The following is a 20563-nucleotide window of genomic DNA, read 5'->3' on the forward strand; positions in this document are numbered from 1 at the left end:
TACATTAAAAGTATGGGTATTCTTTCAGGAGCACCACCACATTTCATTGGTTCTTCCACCTTATGCAGAGGTGGGAAGCCCAAATTTTAGTCCAACACTTTATTTTCCTAGGGTTGCTTCTGTTTTTTTCTGCAAAGAAACCCACTTTCCTAACAAAGCAAAGCTGCTTTCTGTTCAGGGCTGACATTTCCACTCATGCCCTACCTCACCCACCTATTTCTACTGATAACAAATTTTATGCTGCCCACTTAAAGATGTTTAAAACATAAATAAGGCATAAGTTACAAGTCAACAAAGCAAAAGTTGGTGAAACTGTGACCTCTCAGTAAGGATACTGAGAGTACACTCAGTGACATATTTATTTCTGTCCCTCTTGGCAAAATTTCATTTCCTTAACAAACTGAAAATACAACCATACGCAGACTGTGCGGTAAGAAATAAAGAGTTTAGCACTCCAAATAGGTAACTGAAAAAGCCTCCAAGAAAACCACCTGTGATTTCCCACATCTTTCTGTCTCAAGTTAGCCCTAGTTTTTAAGAAGAGGGGATCTAAACACATATTCTACTGCTTGTATTTGTCCTCGCTTGAATTTAAGGATCCCAGGAAGTTGAGTGTATAGAAGGAGGGGGTGTGACTTCACTTCATCCTGGCAGCCTTTAAGGATAATCCTATTTAATTTTATAATCCTCCTTCTGCACTGTCAAACTTTAGCCTGTATGTATCAAATGGACCATGAATATTGCTAACAATCTTTTTTCTTTCCCCTTTTATGAAAAATTGTTGGCGATCTGTTTTCTAATGCTTATCCTCCACACAAAAGAAGCTGTAATTGTCTCCAATTTCTTTTGGAAAAGCATCTGGTGTGGAAGTTACTCAATACTGATGTGTAACTGCAAGATCACTGAAATGGGGAGGCAGAGGTAGTATTTTTGGTTGCAAGAGGCTTGGTATTTCACCCATTTCAGGCTTATATGTTGGTACTGTATAGTCCAGGATGTGTAATGGGGTAGTCACTCTCCAGCCTGATCGAAGCAAGAAGTCTATTAAGAAGTCCCAGAGCCTTACACCAGGAGCTCACAACCTGTAATAGCACAGCTTCCCAGGGCAATTTACGAAGCCCTTGAGCTGCTCCTGACCACCTGCTCCAAGGACGCCACAAAAGCAGGGATGCACACAAAAGCAAGGATTTACCCTGCATGTGCACTGCACAGCAAATGTCAGGCTCACTACTCACACCCAATGCAAAAAATCTATGCACTCCCAATCAGTCTGACCCTACACCAGGAAAGGAGTTGCAGCAGGTAAAGTATTGCACTGCCAGTGAAACAAGCTGTACAACCAAAGGCAGAAGTTCAGTGCAGCCAAGAACTATGAAGTTCATTCATTGGAAGTTTTCCCATACAAAAATGTTGAAACATTGCGGTTAAAATCCTTCTCTAGGAGGAAAGATGTCAAAACAAGGATTCAGCCTTTTCTCAGGCTGAATCCTATGCTCAAAAGTGACTGTGTGCAGAGTTTTAGGAATACAGAAAATATTTTTTAATTTTATTACTATTGTTCTATTGGAATTTCTTTCTGCTTGTTCTAAGACAACCTGTAAAGTCAGACCATCCTTGATGGATAGGTACAAAGTAAAAAAATCCAGTTTTCTAGAAGCTCCATTACGTGTCCTGAATTTAAGGGTCATGTGAATTTAGAATATCCTAAAAAATCTAAAATATTTTTAATCCATCATGTGTCATTCCCTTACTATTAGTGAATAGCACTGATCTTCAAAACACGGTTTGTGTCAGAAATAAAAAACCTATACATTTCCTGTAAAGATGCTTTCATTTTTTTTCAAATCTTACTGAAGTACCATATGAGCATTCCATTAGCCAAAGAAGGCACAGAGTTTTTTTCATATCCTAATTTATTTCAGTTTTATTGTAAAAGTAGGACATCATCATCATAAGTATTTGTTAAATTGTTGTTGACCAATGATATTTGGCACATCTCTGCATGGCACAGAACTACTGACATCCATGCTTTTGCTGATGCTGGCAGCATTGCTTTGGATAGTGCTCTTTAAATGTATGTATAACAGCTGGAGTAAATCTGTGACTACTTGTCTATAAATCATTGATCAGATTTTTAAATATCTACTTGTTAATGGCAACAAGGCCTAATAAACGCATCATGCACTTCTCTAGAGAGAGCTCTTCCCTGAATTGGATTGGAGATGTGTTAAGACTTGTTCCCACTCAAGGCACTGGGAAAATGCACATTAATTTTCACTGGAAATAGTATTTGACACTGGCTCTTCAGGGATTTAAAGAACTATAAATATGCTATTGACCATTTCACATTCTTGAGATCCAGTGAAAATATAGAACCACACAGATTAATTTCAAAGCTTCTCTCCAGTAAATTAATGCCGCTGGCAATGCTGCCTGTTTAGGCAGATCTCCACACATGTTCTGTTAGACAACCTGCTAAGTGCTAAAATGAAAAGCATAGCTGTATGGAGCTGCATTCTCTTGTCCATCCTCTGTGTATACATTTGCTCCTGTTTGCACTTCCTAACAGTCTAAACATATCCCATTGCTTTAGGTATGAGAAGACATTCAAATCCTTTGTCTACCTAGCTGTTCTCTATTTATGGTAGACTGCTTCAGTTAAAAAGAAGAAACATTGGGAAAACCCCTGCCTGTCACCACATAGCCACAGAGCACTACCTAAGCAATTCAGTGCTGAGGAAAAATAACATTAAATGCTTGTCTTTCTGAAATTAAGGGAGTGGGGAATAAAGCACACATTTGCCGTGTTTACAGCTCTCTTTGGGGAAATGCAGTGAGACTACTTCAACTTCCATGCTAGCAGCAGAGCAGATTGTCGGTAAAGAACGAGTAGCCATATTTCTTAATTCTAAGTCCACAGTAAGATTCTCCCACAGCATGTTCTAAAAGAACTACCAGTTGTAAGTTATATATATTACCTGTTACAAATAAAACTGTTCAACAACATTTGACATGCTTTTTTTTTCTTATTTCAAATATTATAGCAAAGCACAAGCAAGCAGTAGAAACAACCATTTTAATAATTAATGGTCCAGCTTTGCAATTCATTACTTTGAGAAGAGCAGTCTCACTGGCATCAGCAGCACTGCTTACATCCTGGTATTTGGCTAACAATGAACAAGTAGGCAGTCAGCATACAGATGGAGAATTCTTGGAAACCTCTCCTTATTAATCTTCCTACAGCACCACTGCAGAATCCCAAAATGCACTCAGAGCAAATCCCATTGAGCTACAAAAGGACATAAGAATCTGCAAGTGTTTTCTGTCACCATTGATCATGTGAGCACTGAGATTACACCAAGGTCATGGTGATGGAGTTTCTAGACAGTCCATGCATATCTTATCTTTAGTATGATTAGAAAATATCCACCAAGTTATGTTTCCTTCATAGGTTGCCAAATGAAGCCAAAGCTGGAAGTCAGAATTTGGTTAGTAATTATCTGGGAGTACAGCTCTCATTTTTCACTTGTATATTCACATGATTAACATAGTATGTTTTGAACCTCATTATTATCACCCCTCCGTACTGGCTTTTGACAAACAGCTCAAGAAAAAACACTGCTGAAGCTCCCAAGAAGTGTGAAATAAGAAATACAGGAAAGATTTAATGTGCTGTACATTACAAGCTTTACCCAACTGTAACCAGTGAACTACTCAAAAAGCATTTAAATCCCACTTCAAGGGGATAAGGTGCTTACCAGCTGCAACAATATTCTTCTTTCTGCCTATAGAAGGAGCCATTAAGACTTCCACATAGACATTTTTTCAATTTCCTGAATGTCACTGGCATGTCAAGCCTCTCCATGCCTTTAGAAACTGGAACCAGCACCAACATCCTGACTTGGATAGCACAACAATTTCATGCAAGGCCTTTTTTTCATTTTATTGATGATCTGGTATCTTTTCACAAAACTAGCCCTATGGCATCATCCACACATCTCTACTGCCAGGTATGACCCTCCCCTGCACACAATGGCCAAACTTTTTCTATTAGCCTTTACACTTCTACAGTTACTTTCCTCAGTGAACAGAGATTCACTAAAAGGCTACTATCTAAAGAACAGAATGGTGGAAGTTTTGCTGTTAGACAGAGATGCTGTATTTCACACTGAAAAGAAAAATTGAGTGCAATCTAAGCTGCCTATTAAGGGACTCACAGCCCACTTGTTTGGCTTTCCAAAGTGTATGCGGCCTAGCAATCCTAACCCAAAGTCTGCAAGACTTTGAAATGAGAGTATATCCAAGACATTCATACCGTATTTTCTCTGAAATTTCTTTATATTTAAAATGAAAAAATACACTGTAATTGAGGTAACTACAATAAAATATTTGTAGGTTCAAGTTTCAATGGATTTTTACATCTTAAAAGAGAAAATGTAGTTTGAAATATTGCTTGGCTCTTTTTGCAGGGCAAGGCCTAGAGGAAACGGGGTGGAATACGCAATGTATGTATGATGTTTTTTCAAGATTCTTGGAAACAGAGCAACTTACATATGTAATAGAGCCCAAGCAATGACTGAATAAAGAATGACAAATAACTAAAGATTTGTTATGACAACTTTGACATAATAGCACTGTGCAATTTTTTTAACTGTGTCTTACGCAGCAACACTCACAGGAAGAACAGCTGATTAACTATTTCACTGCAAACAAGACTATGCAGTTGAGGATCATGACACCACCACTTAACATCAATGACAGTTTCCAGTTTTATTTGGGATACAGAAAACAGTTTATATTTCAGCTGCAGCTTTCTGAATGGGGAACATGATCTGGGCACATGCATGCTCAGATGTAGGCTGGGAGTAAGCTGGTACTCCTAGGAAAAGTCTGACTGAATCAAAAATTACTAATGGTGCTCCTAGGGAACTGGGGTCTAAACAGTGAATTTCAATTTATAAATCAAATTAAAGGAATTACAGGTATGCAATGATGTACATCACTTTTGAGAAGACATTTGTGGTAATTATCTCTACCAATTTCTTTGCAGAGATTATCTCTAACCTAAATTTACCCATACGCAGTGTAGGAGCAAGTAAAATTCTAATAAGAACAAGAGGTACAGAAGTTAAATCGTTTTCCAGAACATAAAAATCCTTTACCTGATTGCTTTCAAACTACCTTCAGATGACTTTCAATGTTTTTCTCCACAATTAATTCTGCTACCATGCTTTGGAAAATCTGACAAAATGTCAATAATTAGATGCCAACCACTTAGAGTTGTGTGAAACTTGGCGGTTTTACTTTGCAGGAGTGCAGGCAAATATTTTATTTGGTGTCAATCCACATATGTTCCTCTCCACCACTCTCAGTTTGGGTTTTGACTTTTGAATAAGTCCAAACAGACAAATGAATAAGCAGTCAAAATTTCCACGTTTTACCTGGTTTCACCATGCAAATAAAAACCAGGCAGGCGTATCTTCATGAATTAACAATGGAACAAGTTAGATGTTCAAATTTGGAAAGAAATACAAGAAAACATCTATCATGTGATTGTAGTGATTTACACCCACCTAGCCACTCAAAAAACCCAGGGTCATGATGATGTTAACTCTCCCTAGCACCATTACTGTTTGTATACTATATTCTGTAAAGTGCTGCAGGCGTGTCTATTTATGATGCTATATAAAGGCCCAAAATGAGAATAATAGTAGTAATAATTGTGGTTTTTTTCAATCTTGCCACCATTTTACATCATTCCAGCTGCCTTCTACTCTTTCCATCCACCCCCAAGTATCTTTGGATTGCAGCTCACTGGATCACCACTGCTGTTGTCAGTGTGCCCAATTCTGGTCTTTATCTGGTAAAAATCATGACTGATCCAACAGAAATTATAGCAGCTGAAATTTGTTTTAAATAAGGGAGGTATGCCACAGAAATAATAACCATTCAAAAGGTTTGACTGTATCAACATTTCTGCTGAGAACGTACTCACTGCATACTTCTATAGAGAAACTGAAAGCTAAGAAGGGTATGGAGTCCAAAACCCAGGTAACTGCAGGTACCACATGTGGGAAGTTGCGAGGTAGAGAAAAAAGGCCAAAGAGATGACAGGCATGAAAGAAAAGGAATAATGAAGATGAGAAAGCATGCATAAAATATTGGTAGAAGTAGGAAAGTCAGAACAGTCAGAAAACTGAGATGCAGAAGATAAGGAAGATAATACAGGTAAGAAAGGTAACTTTAGAATATAGGATGGAAATGAAGAGAAGAACAAATGTGTTACAGATGGACTGGAGGAGAGATGATAATACAGGGAAAAGGAAGGAGAGTGAGCATGGAGGTAACTAATTACAGACACACAGTGAAGACCAAGATAAAATTAGGGATGAAGATGAGAAAAGTTGAAGAGAGAATGGCATGAGAATAAAAAGGAGATCCAAAAAAGAAAGGTATGGAACTGAGAGACAAAAGTGTATCTGGAAATGGGACAAATAACATCGAAACTTTACAGGACAAAGGCAGAAGTAGGATTAAAGAAAAATTATGAGTGGGATAATAAAAGTATGAACGGCAAAATGGTTGAAAATAAGGATAAGTACAGAGGTAGGACCCAAGAAGGTATGAAAGAAAGAAGACCTCAGGAAAGCGATGGGAGTAAAAAGAGGCAGATGAAGCTGCCACTTGGATAGAGACGCTGGTGCTAGCCCTGCATGCATGGTCATCTTACCAATCCACCACAGGTACTGAAGGAGGCAAAGGAGCCCGGGTAGCGGAGGACAGCACCACTGTAGTAACAAGCTCTCTCAGGTTGCAACTGTGCAGCACCGGGTGGGCTTTTGCCCTCACCCCCAAGCCGCTCCTCCACAGCAAAGCCAGGAGCCAGGAAGCGGCTGTCCCTCTTGAGCAGCAGGTAGAGCTCCCGAGCAAAAGCCGGGATCCTCAGCAGTACCTCATCTCCGTCCTCTGCTGGAGGTGGGGGCGGTGGGGATGGTGATGGTGGCAGCTGAGAGGCAGCACCAGACCCTTGGGGCAGGGGGGACCAGTGGTAAAACTCCTGAGACTCATACTCGTCCTCAGTGTCCTCTTCCTCTGCCGCCTCCCCCGCAGCCTGTGCCTGCCCCTCCACCGAGGAGGAGACTGAGCGCACCTCCCGGGAACTGCCGGCCACTGGGCTCGGTGTGACTGGGGTGCTGAGGGTGCTGCTCCGGTTCCCACAGCTGGGGTCGGCGCTGCAGCCCCCCCCCCCACCGCTGCCACCCGCTGGCTCCTGCTGGCCCCTGCTCCACAACGCAGGGAAGACGATCTCCCACTCCTCAGTTTCTTCTGAAGCATGGAGACCTGCGGGAAGGCCAGCAGATGCTTTAAATGAGTGGAGCACCCAGCAGCCCACAGTGCCTGCCAGAAACCCACCCTATGCCCCTCACGACATGCTCCTTCTGGCTCCCAGCCCACCAAGCATGCCACCCAAAATACAGTGGGCTCCATTTGGCCCGTTTATCTCGTACTTAGACAGCAGATGGGCCGGCCGCTAGACGTCCCTGTGCCTGTTCAGGGGTCTGGGACACACCGTGAGAGAGCTGGAGCTCAAGCCGGGCAAAAGCTGTGTTTGTACCAGTAGCTAGGGATGTTCTTCTTCCCGACCACCACCTCCACACAAGGTGGGCTGCACAAACCTTTCACCATTTAGACAAAGTAGCAACTTTTTCATACAGCTAAAAAAAATTTGTTACTTTAGCAGTGAAAACCCAAACAGAAAAATCTGAAAATTTCAACCTTGTCCTCAGCATGTTTTGCAGGACCTACTGTGATTTCAAAAGTGCAGCCAAATGCCCACACGCACCGTGGCCCCACATTTGTGAGCGGAGGTAAAAGTGGCAGATGCGGTATCATCACAGTCGGACGGACTCGCATTCCCTCATCAGCGATGTCTGCGTACCACACACGCCGTATCACAATTTAACCAAAATTCTGGGCGTACCAGCATTATGTCTATAAACACACGAGCCTCCGCCAGCCCGAGGCAGGAGGCGGTTCTATCTACACATTCACCCTACACACGCCAGGAATAGCACTGCTGGGAGGACAGGGCTGCGGGTGAAAACTAGCATCCCGTACAGAGGAGCGCGTCGCAGCGCGCCCTCACAGCGGAGGCACGCATGAACTGGTCACCCGCCGGTGACAGGGGACGGGCACAGCTGCTGGGGCGCTTAACAATGCGCAGGTACCGGCTACCGGCGGGGCACGGAGGCCGCCCCGAGGCTCGGCCCCCTCCCGCCGAAGGCGCGCACTTACCTGCGGCGAGCCCGCTTGACAGCACGCACAGCTGGTAGAAAAAGCAGCAGACGCGGCTCAGGCGCATCCTCCCGCCCATCCCCACCGGCTCCGCGCCCGCGGGACGCCGGCGGGCAGGACAGGGAGGGCCGTGCCCAGCCGGGCCGGGCGGGGAGCGCCGCGGACCGCAGCCACCTGGGCGCCCGCGGAGAAACTGCAGGCGAGCGCGAAGCGCGCGTCCCGCCGGGGCGGGCGGGCAGCACCGGCAGCGCTGGATGTGGAGCGCACGGGGCGGGCGTGTGTGTGGAGCGGGGGGCGGGCGCAGGCAGGCAGGCAGGAGCGCGGCCCGTGCGCGCACACAGCGCCCGGCGGCGGGCGGGCAGCTGCGCCCCGGCGGCGGCGGCGGCGACCGCGCTGCCCCCGCCCGCCGCTCGCCCCCACGGGGCGGGACGCGCCGGGCCCCGGCCCGGCCGGCCCCGCCCCGGCCCCGCCCCGGCCCCGCCCGGGCGGGCACCCGGCGCGGCCCCCCTCCCCTCCCCTCCCCTCCCCTCCTCTCCCGTCCCAACCCCGCCGGGCCGCGGGCCGGCGCCCGGGCGGCTCCGCGGGCAGCCGAGCCCCGGCCGCGCCCCGCAGGCACGTTGCGCGGGCGCGGCCCGCGGCCCGCGGCCCCGGCCCCGGCCCCGGCCCCGGCCCTGGCCCTGGGAGAGCGCCCGTCGCACCCCGCCCGCCTCCGCCGGGCGGGCAGGGGCAGGGGCAGGGGCAGGGGCAGGGGCAGGGGCAGGGGCAGGGGCAGGGGCAGGGGCAGGCGCCGGCGCCGCGTGCGTCCCGAGAGCAGGAAGGGCTCCTCTCGTCCCCGTCGCCAGCTACGCGTTCTGCGCAGCCTTCGCCTCAAATTCGGGAGCAGCAGAGACTGACCGTTCCTGCCTGGTGTTGTGTAATTTGATTCTAAGCTCCTTGTGCCCCCGCGACGCGGCCCTCCGTGGAAACCCACCCCTTTCCACCCCAACCCTTGTCCGCAGAGGAGCGCGTAAATGTGGAGTCGAGCAAAAGCTTTAAGTGCACATCTAACGTCAGCATAAACTGCAGAAGCAACAGGTAAACACCTCCCTCTAAAAGCCTGACTTCTTACCGTAACTTCTGCGTTACTTACTGTTGGTGGTGTCAAAGGTGACTACTATGCCTTAAGGGAAAGCAGAGCAAATCTGGAGTGGAGAGGAAAGCCATCTGTGCCGTTAAGGGTAAGCTACGAAGTTGCAAGAATTCTTTCTAAAAGTCGGTTGTATAAAATGAAAAGCAAAACAAACAAACAAAAATCACATATTAGGGCTCCAAATAAAAAACATGTTCAGACTCCACAGAAGCCAAATGCAGCTGGGGTTCGCTCTCTGCTGTGTTCAATAGCTGTTTCAAACCTATGCTGCATGGTGTATTCTCAGCTAGTTACAAACAGTATTTTTGATTAGTTGTTTGGTTTTATAGGAAAAAAGTTACCATACAGTTGTCCTTTTTTTTTCTTTTTTTGCATCTGAGCCAACTTACACTAAGCAAAATCAGAGGGACTTTGTAAAAACAAGATGACAGATTTACATGTAACAGTTTAGGAAGAGGGGAGTTTTCCAGAAGCTGCACGCTAGTGTTTGCCTGATAATTAGGTTACCTTAAAAATGCATTTAAAGTGAAGCTTTGTTTCCCAAGTAAATAACAACATAGGTGCTAAATTACACTGGAATTAGTTAATAGGCCTAATGCTGTAGCCTTCCCACAGCCAAAACTCTCCTTACAACTGATGAGGAAATGCTCTAAGCTGTGGTTTATAAGCTCCTGTGCAAATAGTAGATACAAATTCTGACTGTGTTTTTTTTAAAACAAAACAGAATATGTAGATGAGATGCAAAAATACACAGAGGAAATCTTTACTTACAGTGCATACAGTTACATCCCAAAAGATAGAAATGGGCAACCAGCAAGAACAAGGAGAAAAGACATGGCATATGTATTTGCTCATTTTAAAACTGTTAATGGCTGTAACTGTTTTCAGTCTGCTGAAGTTAAATTAGTCCCTTTGGACCAAATTCTGTTTCTCTTATTCACATGTTTAATCTTACTAAAAAGACAGAAGAACTGCTTTTGTCAGTAAGGTAAGCAGAATTTGGCCTTTTCAACACAAGCTGCAGGGGGTAAAGAGACTGTAAGAAGGCAACTGAGAAAGACTTCAATATGTTTGACTTTATCACTAGCCAAAAAAAGAGGAATATTTCAAGTAAGTCTCCACATACAAACACACCACCAGCTAAAGTCAATGTGGAGCTGCAGCAATTTCTTTAGCTCATTTTATGTTTTCTTTTTATCGTTTCAATAGTTAAAGTAAAAATATAGGGGGAAGTTCTCTATGTTTAACTTTGGGGAAAGTGCACTATAAAATAGAGCCGCTACTGGTGTTCATTAGTTTTAACAAAGAGTCTGGTCACAGGTTAATACTGGTAGACGGTATTGTAGCCCACCACATGCTAACTGTCGTCACTGTGAAACTAGTGCAGAGAAGTCTATGTCTAAAAGAATAAGACTTAAAAGAACAAAAAAATGCTTTCATACTGCAATTATTTTGCAGAGAGAATAATATTGTATCCACATGTACTATACAAAAGACTTTATTTTCTTACTCACAAAGCCACCAAAACTCTTTGCAAAATAGTTTTTATTTTACAGAACATACTGCATGCAGGCTAGGATTAACTATGCCTTCGTAAAATTGGAAGAGATAGTATCTTCAAACACAGAATAGAGCAAAATGAAGAGAAACATTTAGTTTGCTTCAGTAGATTCTTTAAAACTCCACTTCCTATCTGAAAGGTCCAAGCCTTTTGGCATTCTAAGGGACTCAGGCGGAACCACAAATGCATTAAGTAAAGAATGTGTTGATTTGTAAAGTATAACAAAGATGCAGACCATCTCACTGACATGAGAAAAAAATTACAGAAAATGAGGTAAAGAATGTGTCCTCATCAGTCTTTCCCGATTGAGAAAAATCAGCCTAATTTTGTTGAAATCAATAGAGATTTGGCAATTTCCTCTCTTTTTGTCCTCCCTGATGTAAAATTTACAGAACTGTGCCATCGGTCTCTTAGGGGCTGGCAGGACAAGGGCTTTCTCAGGCCCCACCACAGGCTGACTTGTCATTTCTTCAGTGTGCCAAGATCATTCAGGATAGTGCCTCAATCACTGGTAACATAGGTATCTCAAGCCATCTTCTGAAGACGTGGACATTGTTCTTCAACCTCCACAGCCTTCACCACTGTGGTTTTATTTAAATTTGTGCTGCAGTTACTGTCTTACCTTACGTGCACAAGGGCAGAATTTCGCCCCCATCTCATAGTGAATCTCTTTCAGTGAATCTCTTTCAGTGATTCAGTTCTGGGGATTAAGGTAAGTATGGACAAATCATGCTGTTGAATTCCAAGTGTCAGCTTCTAGCAATACAGACACCACCATCAGTCAGGGACTTGTCTTGGTTTATCTTCTCTCTTTAGTTAATCATCTAACTGTAAAAGCTGTCAAGTTTATACATACAAAAGTGATTTAAAATTACCTCAGCTTTACAATATATACAAGATTGCCTCAAGTAACTGTTACCAAAACCCCCCAAACCTTTATCCTCTTCACAGGGAAAGAGTTGTTAATTATTTGTGCATATGCTTTGTATGTATCCGATTGATGATCTCATTGATTTTTTAGAAATCTTTGAGTACATTTGTTTCAAATTTTTACAACTTAACAAAATATGCTAGATGAATGAAAAAAATCTATTCTGTTTTGAATGGTGCTTACTACCTTAAGGCCACATATCATATGACCGTTGAGATTAGAAACAGAAACTCACATCTTCCTGTTTCTAGGGTGCTTTGCAAATGTTATCTCAGTATAAATAAACTTGTTTAAAAGCAGATTGAATTACATATTTTTTTTAGCTGCAAGATTTATGTGAACTGCAAGATATATGTGAACTGATGCAAATTTTCTCCACTTAAGTGTGAATGAAATGAGGGTTTTTCCATTTTAGAAAATGTTGTGTTCCCTGTCCCTTGAACTGAACAGTGAATTTCCACTGCCTGTTAGCTCACGGACTCTGAATGTTTAGTCTGTAATTCTATACTGTTATTTACATGCTCAAAATGAAGGGTTTATTTAAAATGTATGTATTTAAGACCACTTCAAACAACTTCTCTTTAGCAGATCTTGCTTCAGAGCAAATCTCAGTTACATCTAAACTCAGTAGTACAATCAGATGACCTGTGGAGTAAGATGTGTGTTGAACTATTGTGAGCTTAATACCTCTACTGGTTTAAAGTGCAAAAACTTTGAAAGTGCAAAGCTAAGCTCATAGCAGCTCAATGCTATTATGCTATGCCACCAGTTCTTATGATCCTATTAAGTTTAGGTCATTCAGTGAAATTTACTCCCAAGTCACAGTTGTTACTTTGTGAGTTATTTCACAAAGTCATACTGTGAAATTGATCAGTATCTTTGTGGATAGTACATACAGGTAAAAATACACTTTCAACACACTGTTTACATAGAAAGTTTGGCAGAGTCACCATTTAGCCAGAAGTGACTTTCACAACTCTTTTATTATATCCTTTTCATTTGGTGGCTTTTTTTCCTCAGAAAAATTGATGCTTGGCAATTGTTGACAATTTGACAGAAAGCTCAATCTGTACAATGGAAGGTACCAGAGTACTCAGGTTGAAGCCACTTAAAAGACAGCAAGGCTCGCTCTCTGAATCTGAGCCCTGCACAACTTGCCAAGCTGAAGTCTCCCACAGAGAGGAGCTTTCTCAAATTTCTAAACTGGAAATCATCTATCAAGAAAATGTATCACTTGGTCGATTATGGGGAAAAGGCTAATCCAGAATGATCAACAAATAGTTCTCTTTTTTTTTCAAACACCTTAAAAAGAACAAGGCTTCAAATTTGAAACCTGCAAGTCACTGCTGGAGAAAAAAAATTCCTCATTTGTGAGAAAGCTTCTCCGAGGCAGAAATAAGATCTCTTACTTTTAAACATAAAAAGAAAGTTAAACCAATGCAAGAAACAACATAATAGGTCTTAAAAAAAACCCTGAACACATATTCCCTCCCCCAACTTTAGAACTCTGGCCATGAGTAGTAACCCGGTTAGTAAGGTTTCTTTTGTACATTGAAGATTTCAAAGCTCTGCTTGATTTCTTCCAATACAAAAGCAAATCCATCAAAATTCTGATCTTCTCTTCAAATTTAAACAACTTAGGAAGAAAGTATATTTTCTGAATTTTCAAGAGCATCTTGAAAAAACCTTTCTGAGCTTCTTCCTAATTAAGAAGATGGCAAAGGACAGCTTAATTTGCATTTTGGAAGATAGCTGAGAATTGCAAACATGTAAGCATTGAAACAAATGCAGAGTTCTATGTAAAAACTTTTATTTCTAACCAGAGAAAAGGCCAAAATAACAATTCAGGACCTTGTGTGGCATTGGAAATCTCTGGTAACAATTATTTCCATTTACACTAAAAATGTACTTGCCTTGATTCTGAAAAAAATTACTTGGTTTAAAGAATTAGGTGGAAGAATAATAGAAAAAATGACATGCATAATAACAAATATTTGGAAACAGTAACAGTTTAGTTATTAGACTTTTGTCCTTTGTAATTTCAAAACTTTATTATTCAAAAGGTAAAGCAGATAAATACACTAGTTTTTAAGAACTTTTAAGATTGCCTTTTTAATCAGATCTTCAGTAAGAATTGAGGTTCCAACACTTGCATGGTTTACATGCATGCCTGAATTTAGAAGAGTAATCCTTCTGAGGTCAATGTGTATAAGCTTAAAGTTGTTGTTTTATAGGTGCTATTAAAATCTTGTTCCAGTCTTTATAAAACTCTGCCTGTACAGTATATCAGTATTGCTATTGTAGCAACTACTGTCACAGAATACTTATGGAGAATACGTTCACATTATTAACACTGCATGGTTCTTCTTGACAATTACGCTTTAAAATGATACAATAAGCATGTCTTAAAATAATCATGTCTTCAAAATAAAAATACTGTTTACAACAGTATTATAATTTGTAAATGTATATGAGAACACAGAAACCTTAACTACTAGAAAAAAAGCAGTAATGGAAAATATCCTTAAAATAGCTTGATGGATGTGAATTCTCATAGTGGAGGGAAGTCTCCCTCCGAAACAGAGATACTGAAACTGACTCCTCTGCCAAACTGTAAGAGCAGGTTAGAAGATCAGAGAATTTTGCATCATCAAAAATGGTGGAAAATTAGAGTTCTACTACCTATTGGAAAGTTATCCCGTTTATGACTGCAGCATTTGTATTTTAAAAATTTCTAACCTCTTCTAATTTATGTCAGAAACAAATTCAGGGAACTTGACTCAGCTACTTCATCCTCTCCCTACCTGCATGTCCCCACATTAAAAGGTGGTGGGGACGGCAGGCAGGAATGCAAGCTGTACAACAAAGGAAAGTGTTTTGTAGGAGCTACAGACATCTGGGACTGGGTACAAAACTCTGTGGTATTTATGATCAAACCAGAATAATTGACAACTACATTAGATTATTAGTGAATGCTAGGTAGATATCTGCTATGTTTAAACTACTAAGCTTAAAAGGTTCTATAAGCCATAGTCAACCCAACCTTAGTAGACAACCAGTCTGTTTCAGAATTTATTCTGATTTTATGCAGAAGAATGGAGCAATCATGTTAAGAATTATATAGTGAGTTAAAAATACCTTTCCATTACTTACATACACAGTTTAAATGGCTGAGTGGGATTACCATCGTAATGTATTTACACCATTTTAGCTTCAGAAAAAAAGCCAAAAAAATCTTTTTTTGGGGGGGGGTCAAGGAATCAGTATAACTAGAAAGCATATAAAGCTGAACATAAAAATGAAGAATATGGGAATGGGAATCATAATATGTAGGTGAGAAATACGACAGGTAATGCAGGCAAATCTTGTATAACATGAAATATGGCTCCAAGAAAGATTTAAAAAACTGAATGAGTTTTAGAGATTCTGGCTGTTAAATTGCAGTATGGTCTTCAGTTTATCAGAATAGGTGCATTACTGTATTTATTATATAACAATATATATATTACATTATTAACGCACAAAGAGAAAAAGAAGAAAAGAGACGGAAGAATGGATCCAGGACCAGGAGAAGCCAGTGTAGAGGTGATTGAAAGCTGATCAAGATAGTAAAGTCAAGGAAAACAAAAGGACATAAAGAGAAGATGAGATACCACTTCAAAAGCTGTAAATAAATCAAAGGAAGTGGTCCATGCAGCAAGGTTCATTTCCTTGCTGTTTTGTAAGGTGAAGCATATAAATAACCTTGCTTTCTGAAACACATCTTTCTTTCCATATAGATTTAAAGAAAGCATGCAGTAGGATAGCTGAACAAAGATAATCACTGATTTCTAGACAACCTTCTTCAACATATCACCTAGTTGCAAGCGCTGGCAATATCATGAGGCGTTATAGAAATGAAGTTAACTAGCCTCCAAGTCATTATTCATTTAAATGACATTGCGGATATCCTATTTGCACTTTCCCCTGCCGCAGGAGAGAAAGACTTCATTATATATACCAGATAAAAAACAAACATAGAAGAAATGATTTATTTTTTCCTATCTAAAGGATTTATTCATAAGAACTGCTGTGTGGTAGCCTGCAGAACAGGCTGCCTTGCTCTTTTAGCCTCTGTAACTGGGAAACCCATTAAGACCACATGAGTTGTCAAAGCATACGGTATGTTACATACCGTATGAGTACTGTCCACAGGCACTCACTTTGAAGGCAGGCCAATGGCAAACAGTGGCACCAGGAGACCAGCTAAAATATAGAGAAATCAAGGTGACAGCACATAAAACACAGGTTGTGCAAGACCTCTGTTAAATGGGCAGAAAGCCAAGGACACATGGGTAAAGGGTTTCCAAGCTACTCTTTAGTAGTCTTTTACTTGAATTGAGGTGGAAAAAAAAATATTGGCATCATATGAGGTGTTCTCAGTTTTGCTTCTCAATTCTTAACCTCCACCTCCTTCTCCCTCCCATTATGCTGAGACAGATAAGAATAAAAGCACAAAATTTGGTGTACTTAAGTGAAGTCAGGCAGTAGAAATAAACAAATTGACAAGCTGCACAACGGTGGTCATATTCCTGGCCAAAGCCAGGAAGTGTCAGTCAACGGAGACTTTAAAGATCTTCATTGCAGAGGAGACGTTAGTTCCTGTTTGCAGAGCACCCTGAAGATTAAAAGTGCTGTGTATCATTACTAACCAAAAAGCTCTGTTGTCCAGTAAAATGCAAACTATGATATATTGTCAGAAAACCTTGGGATTATTTATAAATACTTTTTCTAAACCAGCTGATGTAAATCTGATCTCTGTGATTGCTCCTGCTTTTTCTGCCAGTGTAAGAGCTTGTAGACCAAGGATTTTACCCCCATGCCTAGACAGCAGTATAAGCCTGTTTCATGGCCAATATGAAGGAAACAGATTTCTATGTATACTAAGTACTATACTGTATGACACCTGGGACAGGTAGTATAAATATATCACTAAAAAAACCAAAAGGAATGGCTATCCTGCCAAGAAACAGCTAACAGTTTTTCTGATAATAAGAAATACATGGGTGAATTTTCCTATCAATATGAGTATTTCTCATAGGACATCAAATTGATGTCTTACTACAATCTAGTTATGTGGTACCTAATCCTAACTTTTAAAGGTCCTACTGTCATAGCCTTTTACAGTTTTCAGTACTTTTAATCTACTCACATGCCTGAAAGATAGGAAAGCGTATTTTTAGCTACATTTTTGGTGAAACAAAGCACCTAGACACAATCCAGTGATCTATTGAACGCTACGCAAGGAGAAAGTAGTAAAAACTGAGTTTAAAGTAATGTCTATGGTTCTATGATTCTATGATCTTTCACTTCCCAGGCTGGCATCCTAGATACCAGACCCAGTTATTTTGATATTCATGTTATGTAAAGAAGATAATGTTACTCCAAGTTGTTATCCATTCAGTCATTTCCTAAACAAGTAAGATTATCTGGACTTTTCCCCTCCCATCTTTTACCTTAATTTTGATGTGAAGAAAAAGAGAGGACCAGGCTCTATCAATAGGGGTGGCTGACTTGACAAGGCCAGTATCAGTGTGGCTGTTTTTCAGAGATAACATCTAATGACAGTAGGTACTCCTGTATGTTTCTGGTGTTCATTTCTCTGCTGCTCACTTTGATCAGTACTGATTTAGGCCTTGATTTGGATTCTCAGTTGCATATCACCAGAAACTTTGTAAGCTATCCAACTGCACATTTTTTCAGTGAAATATTACCATCCCACAATTTATAGAGTCCCATTCTCTGTTCATGAGGGATACTCTCCATGAAGATGTCCAGCTCTCGCACCATGAAAGAATTTTTTTGAGTGTTGCATCCATGAAGTGGAAATAAGATCACCTATGTAGCAATCATAATTCTGACTCACAGAGACCTGATTTCTGTACAGCATTTCGTCACTCTGTTTTCTTTCCGTAAGTCTTCCAAGCAGCCAGAGCTTTTTTGGACACACCTACAAGAAGAATGAAGCCTTGCAACCAGTACAGTCAATTCTGACTATTAGCTTATTTTCCAGTAGCTCACACATTCAAGAAGTGTAAAAATGTGGGAAGATGCTCAGAGAAAGGCTTAGTTGTGTTTCCTTTTTTTTTCCTAAGAAAGCTGTCCTTAAGTAAACCCATCTACATAGCTATTCATCATGATGTTAGGGAGAGATAGGGTAAGCATACCAGAGAGCTTCCCTCTCCCTCACCTCTTCCACGTCATATAATTCTGAAAAATATGGTTGGGCAGACCATTTATCCACCTTCCTGCCCCAGAAACAGTTGTAATGCCAGTGTCCTGTCTGACAATTGTTTATCAAATCAATCATTTGATTTAAAACCTCAATGATGAAAAAATCCCTGCTCTCCAGTTGATATAAATTCCAGCATTAAAATATCATAACTGTTAGAAAGCCTATTTTTCCTTAGGTTTGATCTAATTTTTTTTGTTCTACTTTCAACCTGTTTCTTTGCTAGCTGTAGATAGGAAGAAAATTTGTTGCCCTTTGTTTTATTGCTCTTTGGGGTCTTTTCAGATTCGTGTTTTCTAAACCTCTGATGGGCACTGTTACTCTCCCCTGGACTCTCAAACTGGCCTGTATCTTTCTGGAAATGCAATTACCAAAAAGAGATTCTTGCTGAAGCCTTACCACTTCTCTGCAAGTAAGAGCAAAAATTAACTCTGTGGGTTCTGAAGGCCTTAGTCCAGTCTGTAGTGCCTCTAGGGATGTTTTGGACTTTCCTTTGTGTTTGAAATCAGAGTAAGGGGTTTCTGTTTATAGAGTAAGAACTAACAAGGTCTTGGGATTACAGATAAAATAGTGGGGTTTTAAGCATTCCAGTTAGACTTTTCAAGCTTCTCACACCAAAATAATGGTGCAATAAGACTTGAACTCAATTAGATATCCTTAGAAGCAGAGACATGTAGTAATAAAATCAGACAGAATTATAGCTGCTGAGCAAAGAATGCAGAACCTTTGTGCAAGTGTGAATTAAACGTGACTTGAAACTGGCTTAACTTGTTGTACAAACTAAGTTGTTCATAAATATACTCAGAATATGGCTTTAAAGGGAGAATATCATATTTGGAATGTAAGTATTATGCCTATTTGGCCTGTGCTTTTTTTTAAGAAATGGAATATACTTTTTCATCTTGCAGTTCCCTAGAAAAGGTAAGTATTTGCAGAATATAGATCAGAGAATGTTGGGGGGTTTTTGCCTCAGGAAGCCTGTGTTTGGTATCTGTCCATTGGTGTGAAAGCAGCACCTCCAGTTTCCTTTATAACATAGCAAGATTTCTCTACATTACTTATCCCCTCATTAGTCAGTCTGCAGATATTAAGAGAAAGGCTTCTTTTGATCTTTGGAAATAAAGACATCTCTTCTGGAAAAGCTTCCCAAACGTTAAAAGGAGCCAAAGAAATCATTTTTGCAAAGCAACGAAGAAACCGGCTGAGGGTGAGGAGATGGAGGCTTTATAATACAACCTGTGAGTTAACAAATTCAAGTTATTACAGATTAAAGGGAAGAGTGGGGTGCCCTGCCTGGTTAAATAGCTTCCTTCTTTGTAGCTAGGCATTCCAGCACAACTGGCCTCTTATGACTTCAGCTACAGCTATGGGGATTGTGAAGGCAAAAACTTACACAGGTGGGACTCAGCATTTAATCAAAATCAGCTTTAAACCATTAGTTGCTCAGAAGAAACCCAAGTCCAGGAACCTGCATTCAGGCTTAGCTTAGGGCTGGCAAGGACAGTAAATATGGTTGTTTATAGTATGTATGCACCATGGTAGCTATCACTGATATTTCACAGTCTATATAAAAGCATAATTTATATTATCTGTTTTCCACTTGTTATTTATATAAAGGTAGATCAATTTTGATTCCTTTTTGACCTGAGGTCATGAAGGTTAGAGTCCTTTGAGAAACATATGTGTTTTTACATGCTAGGAGGACCGTATAGTTTACATTCTTCATTAGTATGACTTCTAGAGAAAAAAGAGATGAATGCACAGCAAAAGCAAATAGGGATATGGTTTGATTGCAGGAAATTATGTGGAAATTGGCCAAATAAGCAAGCTCTTCCTCTAACTGTCCCTCCTGACCTATGAAATGGCCATCTCAGTAGTGGAAATGTACCAAATGAGCAAGTTGTTCCTCCTCTTCTCCCTTTTTGCCTGTGAAAAAGCTAGTGAGAAGGACCACTGCCTCATTCAAAAAAACATACTTAGAAGGCAAAATCTTCCTCCCCTTTTAGGTACTGCAGAACATATTGTAGTAAACTGTTCAGTCCTTCGCACACAGGAGATAGTTGTATTTGTTGAACCAGTACAGATGTGCAGTTCAGATCTGGCTGGCAGTGGAGTGTCATCTTGCCCATATTAACACATCATAATTTTTCCCTGCTCACCTTCCTTCCTTTCTTAAATACTTGTCAGTATGCAAAATCAGGTGTCTCTTCTGTTAAGAAGTGTGATTCATAAATACAGGCAAAACTGATGAATGACCAAGGAGACAATCAAAAAAAGGAAAAAGAAAAAAAGAGAGAGAACATCCTTTTCCATTTAATGGTTATGAATACTGCAAGGTTCCTGTGGTGGCTCTCTGACATACCAGCTCTCAGCTTG

General features: G+C 41.0%; 1 protein-coding gene and 1 long non-coding RNA gene across 3 annotated transcripts in view; one reads left to right on the forward strand and one right to left on the reverse strand.

Annotated features, from left to right (window-relative positions):
* ADAMTS19 (ADAM metallopeptidase with thrombospondin type 1 motif 19) overlaps nucleotides 1–8664 on the reverse strand; it is a 149916-nt gene extending 141252 nt beyond the window's left edge. Inside the window, exons 1-2 of the mRNA XM_069776630.1 lie at nucleotides 8296–8664; nucleotides 6731–7341 (exon numbers count right to left, since the gene is read on the reverse strand). Coding sequence (XP_069632731.1) covers nucleotides 6731–7341; nucleotides 8296–8374 — 690 coding nt within the window. The 5' untranslated portion in view covers nucleotides 8375–8664. The remainder of the gene's footprint in view (nucleotides 1–6730; nucleotides 7342–8295) is intronic.
* Nucleotides 8665–9067: 403 nt separating this feature from the next.
* LOC138683971 (uncharacterized) overlaps nucleotides 9068–20563 on the forward strand; it is an 84279-nt gene continuing 72783 nt past the window's right edge. The window contains exon 1 of one of the 2 annotated variants that reach the window (XR_011323458.1): nucleotides 9068–9369. This is a non-coding gene — a long non-coding RNA (uncharacterized lncRNA). The other variant, XR_011323459.1, reaches the window with a different exon arrangement.

This window comes from Haliaeetus albicilla, chromosome Z (assembly GCF_947461875.1).
Source record: "Haliaeetus albicilla chromosome Z, bHalAlb1.1, whole genome shotgun sequence".
Classification (NCBI taxonomy): Eukaryota; Metazoa; Chordata; class Aves; order Accipitriformes; family Accipitridae; genus Haliaeetus; species Haliaeetus albicilla.